The 8,687-nt window shown below is 37.0% G+C and overlaps 1 protein-coding gene across 2 annotated transcripts; it reads left to right on the top strand.

Annotated features, from left to right (window-relative positions):
* The first annotated feature begins 1,865 nt into the window (after window positions 1-1,865).
* LOC130986243 (65-kDa microtubule-associated protein 1) lies at window positions 1,866-7,634 on the top strand. 2 transcript variants are annotated; one of them, XM_057909592.1, is made up of 10 exons: window positions 1,866-2,048; window positions 2,588-2,681; window positions 2,773-2,976; window positions 3,155-3,403; window positions 3,498-3,713; window positions 4,195-4,350; window positions 4,433-4,744; window positions 5,429-5,516; window positions 6,829-6,977; window positions 7,091-7,634. In XM_057909592.1, exons 2-10 carry the CDS (start codon window positions 2,610-2,612, stop codon window positions 7,385-7,387), a joined length of 1,743 nt encoding a protein of 580 aa, XP_057765575.1. In that variant the 5' UTR covers window positions 1,866-2,048; window positions 2,588-2,609; the 3' UTR covers window positions 7,388-7,634. The 2 variants fall into 2 exon arrangements, with proteins under 2 accessions (XP_057765575.1, XP_057765576.1); XM_057909593.1 differs by lacking the exon at window positions 1,866-2,048 and adding an exon at window positions 2,097-2,507.
* Window positions 7,635-8,687: the final 1,053 nt, after the last annotated feature.

The raw sequence follows: 8,687 nt of genomic DNA, 5'->3' as shown, positions 1-8,687 counted from the left end.
AACTTTATCTCGAGTTGGGATGTCGAAAGAATAATTGACACGAGAAACATGCATATTTTATGAATGAGACTAATAAGATATACAATGCCAGAATTTTTAATGTGGGACAAAATTAAATAAATTTGCGAAGTTGAAAATATTTAAAAATTAAAATTAAAATTATGGTCATAAACTACCACTAATCCTTAAGAAATGACCCATGCACTTAATAGACTGGACTGAATTCAGGACCTCTTGTATAGAAGATTCCATATTCATATAAAGTTTGGGTATGAATCTTATATCTAATAAACATAAACATATACTTCATCCATCCACGATATCGTTTTCACTTTGTGGACGATACAGACTTTAAGAAAATGGTAAATAGTACCCCCTCCGTTCCACTTCAAATGACCAAAAACTATAGGACAAATCCTATAGTTTTAGGCCATTTGAAGTGGGACGGAAGGAATAGTTGATAATAATGATATTGTTGTAAGTGGAGTTTGAGTCTCACTATTGTTGTGAATGGAAATTTGTGAACCTTACTAGTTACTACTATAAATGAAAGTGAAAACAATATTATGAATAGACCAAAATGACAAAAGTGAAAATGGTATCGTGGACGAATGAAGTATATTATTGAGCTACTAAGAGCATGTACATGTGGTCCTCACTTCTAAAGAGCTCCTCCTCCATATTGGGGGATCTTAAACTGGACTTGCTAATTTTGATTTCTATTTTATTTTAATTTAAATGTATTTCTAGATTAAATTAATCATTGAATTTAACAACAAAAATTTCATCAAAATTAAAATTAAATCTTGCATTAATTTTAAAAAAACAATAACAATAAATAAAAAATTCTATATTTCATCCTCGCGTAAATTTTCGCAACCAATTTATTGTGAAAAGCCAATTCTATCGGGTTTATTTTCAACATATCCTTACTCATGATTTGGGAGTCGACTAGGTCACATCGCGCCTGGTTGAAAATATCCATGCATTTGCCACATTTTCCATGGCTTTAATGTATTTATCATTTTTTCCTTTCACCGACAATTCGACTTGTTTGTCTTTCCCCTTATCTTGCTTGGCCGCCTTTTGGCCTATAAGCCTCGTTGTGATGCTCTAGTCGGAGGACATCGTCGTGTACATCGGAGCCCTTCAAAACGCTTCGAAGAATGGACATCATCGTCGGTGGATGCAAATCTTTGAAATTTGCAGAGAAAACGCCAAGCCCCGAGGTATTTGAATTGACCTCGTATTCGTATTGGTAAATTTCTTGAGTCGTCGTCGTAATTTGGTCATCACTTATGCCACTCTTCCAATTGCTCGACATTTTGCGTAGTGGCCTCCTAAACCTTGACGTCCTTTTGGACCCATTTGAAGTGTATTTGATTTGCTTGTTATCGCGTGGAATAGTGTTGGGAGGTTGTTGCTTGTTGTATTTCTTCATAATTCCGCTCTAATACAAGAGGGCCTTTTCATCAGCTCCCTTGATAGCATTGAGTGTCGCCTCGGCTCATAGTTGGCAAATAAGCTCCGTCTCTGTTGGAGTGTAGTCGTCGCGTTGTTTAACCGTCTTCGAAAGAGCAGGAATTTTGATCACTTCATCATCTTGAATAAATTAATATTTGTTTAAGTTGATCCCCTCAAGATCCGCGGGACAAAGGGCGTTGGATTACTGCATCATCTTAAATTGGGAGTTACTGCTATACTTGGTAGTTTTAAATGGTTTTACCACTGCTGAGTCTGCTCCAGTCAAAGAAACAAACACCAAACACTAGTCCGAAAAGGGCAAACAAGTCTACCTATCCCCGCCGCAACCGCGGGCAATAAAACATGTTATGTTACGCTGTTAGCGACAAAAACACTACTCATATTTGCCCAAATACGACAGCGTATTGTCCACTTCTCAATATTTATCTCCTTTGCTCACTTCACTCTTACTCCCACTCTCTCTCTCTCTCTCTCTCTCTCTCTCATCATCACTCAAGCAACCATCGAAGTACATTAGATCTGAACCTACATACCCCGCAACCCGACCCGTCTAGCACGATCTGGTAACTTTCATCTTCATTTCAGCTCCTCTCCCATGTTTTGGTTGAAATGTTCAGAATGCTTGTGTTGTACTGTTGCCACAACTGGTTGCTTTGAGTTATATCTCGATTACATCGACAATGCTTTTGTAAAGAGATCCACTGGCTTCCAAGTTCACTTTACCGGCTGTGTGTGTGTTAAATGGGAGTGTTTAGTTCTTCTGGATTTAATGCGCATTTTTATGGATTGTTTATCTATTTATACTCTGTTCTTCAAGAGTCCCCTTTCTGGTCTAATTCTCTTTCGGCGCTTCAAAACAGCGGAATGCTACACAACTGCTTCATTTTTACCTGGTTTGCTGTATTGCAATTTGTTGTTCATAATGCTGGGATTAAGTTCTGGCTGGTGGCATACCTTCAAATCTTATAATTACCGTTGTCAATCTCTTACGAATTAGGTTCAGCTGATTTGAAGTGATTTGTGTACGGTTTTACTCATGATGAGTCACATTAGGTAGTCGTCTACTAGAATATGCTGAAATTCAAGATTCATCCTTTTTCAGGGTTCCTTTGAACTACCGTGGAATGGAATCCATAGAAGCTGAGAAGCCTCTTAGCAGACAAAATACGTGCGGATCTTTGCTGCAGCAACTGCAGGCAATTCCTCATTAAAGGCTCTCTCTTGCTCTCTGTTTCAGTTACCCTGAAGTTCTTGCATTCTCACACATAAATTATTCTTTTTCTGCAGCAAATTTGGGATGAAGTTGGTGAAAGTGATGAAGAACGAGACAAAATTCTTCTTCAATTGGATCAGGAGTGCTTGGATGTATACAAGAGAAAAGTTGACCTGGCCGTGAAATCTAGAGCACACCTTCTTCAGACATTGGCAGATGCTAGAGTTGAACTCACCAATCTCTTATCAGCGTTTGGTGAAAAGACTTATGTCGGAATTGTAAGTGATGGACCTGATGGTGTTCGATAATGTGGGAAGGGGAACATTTCTTAAAACTTTAGATTGTATAGTAATTGCATAATTATTTCAATCTAATAGCATTTCTGTAAAATTATCCTTGTGGAAGAGTATCTCAATTGGTAAAATTTTATAATCTTGGTATGTTTACTTTTTGCAGCCTGAGAGGACATCGGGAACGATCAAGGAACAGCTTGAAGCTATAGCTCCTGCTCTGGAAAAACTCTGGGAACAGAAGGATGAGAAGATAAAAGAGTTTTCTGATGTTCAATCACAAATACAGAAGATATCTGCAGAGATTTCTGGAACTAGTGACCAGGTGGATAATCTTACAGTTGACGAATCCGATCTATCCCTAAAAAAATTAGATGAGTTTCATGCTCAGCTTCAAGATCTTCAAAAGGAAAAGGTGATGACTTTTAACATGCTAAGTTTGTTAGATTCTTTTGGATTATTTCTCTAAGCAGTGAACCGGTCTCAGTTTGTCGTTCTTGGTTTTCCAGAGTGACAGGCTGCACAAAGTTCTTGAATTTGTCAGCACAGTTCACGATCTTTGCGCTGTCCTTGGCATGGACTTCTTTACTACTGTCACAGAAGTGCATCCAAGCCTGAATGACGCCACTGGTGTTCAGTCAAAAAGCATCAGCAATGATACCCTGGCTGGGCTGGCGAAGACCGTTTTAGCACTAAAGGAAGACAAGAAACAGAGATTACAAAAGGTTGCTACTTTTGGATGATTTATGATAGTGAACACTGAACATTATATAGCCACTTTTTTCTACACTGGTCCAATGAGATGCATATCAATCCATTTGATTATTGAAGCTCAACCTTCTGCATTTTATCATCATACTACCTAATTCTCTCTCTTATAAAAGAAAAATTAGAACCTTGAGGAATACTGTAATTCCCATTCTGTTCTATTGATTCCATTGATTGTGAGCTTCACATTTCTTGTGATTAGTGCTCCATTTCAGGTGTAGGATCTCTCAATTTTGAGCACTTGGTCTAACTTCCGCTTTCAACTGTCTGCCCATACTTACAAATGTCTTTGCACTATTGCATAGTCTTTATTGCCTTTGTTTTAACAATTCAAAGTGCTATGAAATTTTGTTTGTTTGGCATGTAGACAATAGATATCTTCATTACCCTAACTGGATCACATGACAGCTAACTTGAACTTTTGACTCATGTTGACAGCTTCAAGAATTAGCAACTCAGCTAATTGACCTTTGGAATTTGATGGACACCCCCCATGAAGAACGCAGCCTATTTGACCATGTAACTTGTAATATTTCAGCTTCGGTGGATGAAGTTACTATTCCTGGGGCTCTTGCTTTGGACCTAATTGAACAGGTATCTCAATGTGTTTACTTGTTGACTGTTGTATGGCGTTGAAAAGGCAATCATCGGCTGATGTTATCCTGTTCCTTGAAAGGCTGAAGTGGAGGTTGAGAGGCTTGATCAACTAAAAGCAAGCAGAATGAAAGAAATTGCTTTTAAGAGGCAATCTGAGCTTGAGGAGATATTTGCTCATGCACATGTAGAGATTGATAGCGAGGCAGCTCGAGAGAAGATTTTGTCACTCATTGATTCAGGGAATGTTGAGCCTACAGAGTTATTGGCTGACATGGATAGTCAGATACTAAAAGCAAAAGAAGAGGCTTTTAGCAGGAAGGAGATATTGGATAAGGTTGAAAAATGGATGTCAGCTTGTGAAGAAGAAAGTTGGCTTGAAGATTACAATAGGGTAATCACTGTCTAGGGCATCTTTCCTCTTGATTCATTCTTACATTTTATATCTTGTTCGCTGGCAATCAGAACTTGAATATATATATAAATATTGGGAGAATTTTCGTAAATTCTTATTTGTCATGCTAAATTGACAAGATTGTGTATTTTGATCTTTTATTGGAAATAGAGATTGAAGCAATTTGTGCAGTAATTATAATTGCTGAAGTTGAGTTTGTGAAGAATCACATGAGTAGTAGTTCCACCGATCTCTTCCTCTCCTCGTTTGTCCTATCCTATTCCTTTCATTCATTTAGATCTAAGGCTCTGTTTATGCTCTATGCAATGCACGCACTTACTAGTGTTAATTTGGTGGTTTCTTAAGTCATTTACATGCTGTTAGATTGAGCAATTTTTCAAATCATTTCCTTTATCGGAAGCTTAACAATGACTTTGTCTATCCTGTCATTTGAGAATCAAATATTACCAGTCATTTAAGCTGCCCTCATTCTTACTGGCTCATCTCAATATGATCTTTGTTTTATGCAATTTTGTCAGTCATCAAGTGATTGAAAAGAACACTTTAAACTAAAGATTTCTTTTAAACTACAGGGCTCAAACTAAATCTGCTGTCTCATTGACTTTGATGGTTCCCTAGAATTTGAATTGGAACTTACAATAAAGATTTCATTTGTGTAAACAGGATGAAAACAGGTACAATGCTAGCAGAGGTGCTCATTTGAATCTGAAGAGAGCTGAAAAGGCACGAATCCTGGTTAATAAGATTCCAGGTACTGACTGAATTATGCAATACTGTATTGCTATTGGAACTTCCAATGATTTGATCCTCTTTCTGGTATACACTCTGAAGGTATATTATATATGGCGTCTAGACCTCTTTCTATTGGATAAGCCGATTAGCAAGTATAGGTGGATGATAGTTGCATCTGTTCCACCAAAAGGAACTACTCCCTCCGTCCCATTTGTATTGGCCCCCTTGCCATTTTGGGTTGTCTCAATTGTATTGGCCCCTTTCTTAAAATAGCAAAAATAAGGACTCCTAAGTGGGCAAAAGTAAAGCACTCCATCTACTTAACTCATAAATAAAGACTTTCTTAATCTCCGTGCCCAAAAGTAAGGGGCCAATACAAATGGGACGGAGGGACTGTAGTAGTATTACTTTCCCAGTCAGTAAGGGGTAAATAATTTTGACCAGCTAGAATTTTATTGGTCCAGGATTCTCAGACTCTTCATTTTTGAAGCCATACTTGTGGCCTTTTGATACAGCACAAGACTCACTGTTAACAAAACCAACTTGTACTATAGATCAATATCTCATTTTTTGGTATCGTAAAGTGGACCGTGGATGCATAGAAGAAACATTTAAAAATTTATATGTTTATGTATTACGGTCTTATTTTGAGTCCTTACGAGCAGTATCCACATATCCTAAATTTTTGAAAGTTACAAGTTGGTCTCAAATATCTGCCTGTATATGGTACATGTAATCCAATTACATAGATCCTCAAATAGTTACAAAGTTCTCTAGAGTTTTTTTTTTTTTTTTTTTTTTTTTTTTTTTTTTGACATAGAGTTCTCTAGAGTTTCTTGACACAAGCATTGGGTGAAGTGTCGAGTAAAGAATATACAATGTGAAAGCAACCTATTGCTCTAGAATCTAGATTATATTGTTTGAGATGAGGAAAACTTCAGCAACAGCTTCATGCTATGATGTAAAAACCATGTGGTATTACTCAACCTGGATTTTCTATTAAAACACATTGTGGTAGAAGCAAGAGTATAGTATGAAGTGTGCGTGTGTTGGCCTAGCAGTAGGAGGTTAATGCCCAAGACCTAAGGTCCTGGGTTCGAGTCCTCCGTCCGCAGTCTTTGAATTTATTTATTTACTTATGTAATTTATCAAAAAAAAAACAATAGTATGAAGTGTTTTTGAAATATTGGAATTGAAGTAGGGATAGGCACATCATTGCAATAGAATTTAAAATTTTCTGACCAGCTCCGAGTTAAGGCTAAATAAAAGGTTATCCATCACTTCTGTATATTTTATGTTTCTGTGACACACTTATCTTTCCATTAGTGCAGCCCTAGTAGACAGCTTAGTTGCTAAAACTCGTGCTTGGGAACAAGATCGTGGCATTACGTTTACTTATGATGGTGTTCCTCTACTCGCCATGCTAGATGAGTATGCAATGCTCAGACAAGATAGGGAAGAGGAGAAGAAGAGAATGCGGGTATGCCTGATTCCCTAGATTGCGATTGTGCTTGCTTATGACCTTTCTCATTGCCTACTTATTGAGGATGGAAGTAACTTCAGTTGCCTGAACTATGTCTGTGTTCTTTGCAGGATCAGAAGAAGTTCCATGAACAGTTCAGTAAAGACCAGGAAGCATTTGGTGCAACGCCAAGCCCAGCTCGACCGCTCAGCACGAAGAAGGTGGTTGGCCCCCGTGCCAACGGAGGTGCCAATGGAAGCTCCGGTAGGCGTCTTTCACTTAACTCTCATCAGAACGGTTCGAGGTCTATAAACAGAGATGGGAAGAGAGACACGAGGCCTGTCGCCCCAGTGAACTACGTGGCCATGTCGAAAGAGGATGCAGCATCCCACATCTCTGGGACGGATACCCTTCCCGCCACACCTTAGGTGTTAAAAGTAAAATTGGTTATTTAATTTATATGTATAATATGCTGTTTAGATACTGGAGGAGCAGTGATGATACTTGTTAGTGATCTGAGGGTAGAGACTACATGAGGTGTTTGTTTTATATGGAGGCTAACGAGAAGTTCTTTTAACTCTAACTGCTACTTGATAATTTTCAGTGCTTCTTAGGCACTAGTTAATATGTATGAAATAATAAAAAACGTGACAGAGTTTGTTTTGGTTGGTGCTACCAGTTTTCTTGAAGTCAAATTGTTGTACTGTTTTCCTCAAAATTTTGATATTAAGTTTGTCACTATTGGCATTTGTCTTAAAAGAATTTTTAAAAATTGAGCCAATTAAGGTTTCAGATGAAAATGGAACCTCTTTTGATTTGAGTAGTTTGCGAGTTTCAAATGACACTACTTCAACATACAAATGATACTTTAATATAAAGTGTCATTTGTATGTTGAAGTAATGTAATTTGAAACCTGATTTCACCGTGAAATCGATTTCACGGAATTTTTTGTGTTTAGAGATTTTAGGAAACATTTTGCTATACAATAAAATCCAGGTTGGTTTATCTTTGAACTTTTATGACTAGTCTCTCCACTCTCATACAGAGAAAGATACGATTATATGATGATGCATTGTTTTCACTAGGGATAAGGTGCAAATATGCCCTTAATGTTTACAATTTAATGCAAAAATACCTTCAAAGTAACTTTTGGTGCATAAATGTACAAATTTCCAAATAAATGGTGCAATTACAGTTAACATAGTTCAAACATTTATCAAATTTTCCTTCAAATTTTTTTTTTTGTTTACTTATTTTCCCTCGAAAGTTCCTACAAAGAGCCAAACTTACTATGGTTTTATGACCCAAGATGGAGTATGATACTTTTGTGATAAAATATGTATTTGTGTGTTATGTCTTTTTGGCGATCACTATGGTCTATGATGGAATATGAGAGCATAAAGATATTAGTTTATTCTTATTTTATGAGAGATTTGGATTTTATAAAACAAATGGTTTTGCTGTATGTAGTTTGTTTCGGCAGAGTCATCAGTATGTGTGGGAAGTTTATTGGCAAGTTGAACCTTTTGAGATGAAACATTATATTGTATTACAAACTTTTTTAATTTATCTCTTATTTTGTCATTGAATTGGAGTTTTGCTTCATGCATTAAATTTCATCATTTGGGTTCATGCATTAATGTACAATCATCATTACAACAAATTTCTTCATTTGGTCGGTTGTTCTTCGTCACATATATATAAGCAGAATTGTTTTTAAGAAATCT

The sequence above is a fragment of the Salvia miltiorrhiza genome, chromosome 5 (assembly GCF_028751815.1).
Source record: "Salvia miltiorrhiza cultivar Shanhuang (shh) chromosome 5, IMPLAD_Smil_shh, whole genome shotgun sequence".
NCBI lineage: Eukaryota > Viridiplantae > Streptophyta > Magnoliopsida > Lamiales > Lamiaceae > Salvia > Salvia miltiorrhiza.
This window is presented reverse-complemented; position numbering and strand designations above follow the sequence as displayed.

Bases quoted from the DNA above. Each gene is read 5' to 3' on its own strand.
- LOC130986243 (XM_057909592.1), top strand. From the start codon at position 2,610: ATGGAATCCATAGAAGCTGAGAAGCCTCTTAGCAGACAAAATACGTGC. The intron at 2,682-2,772 runs GCAATTCCTCAT...CTTTTTCTGCAG, and splicing joins CTTTGCTGCAGCAACTGCAG to CAAATTTGGGATGAAGTTGG. The intron at 4,351-4,432 runs GTATCTCAATGT...GTTCCTTGAAAG, and splicing joins CTTTGGACCTAATTGAACAG to GCTGAAGTGGAGGTTGAGAG.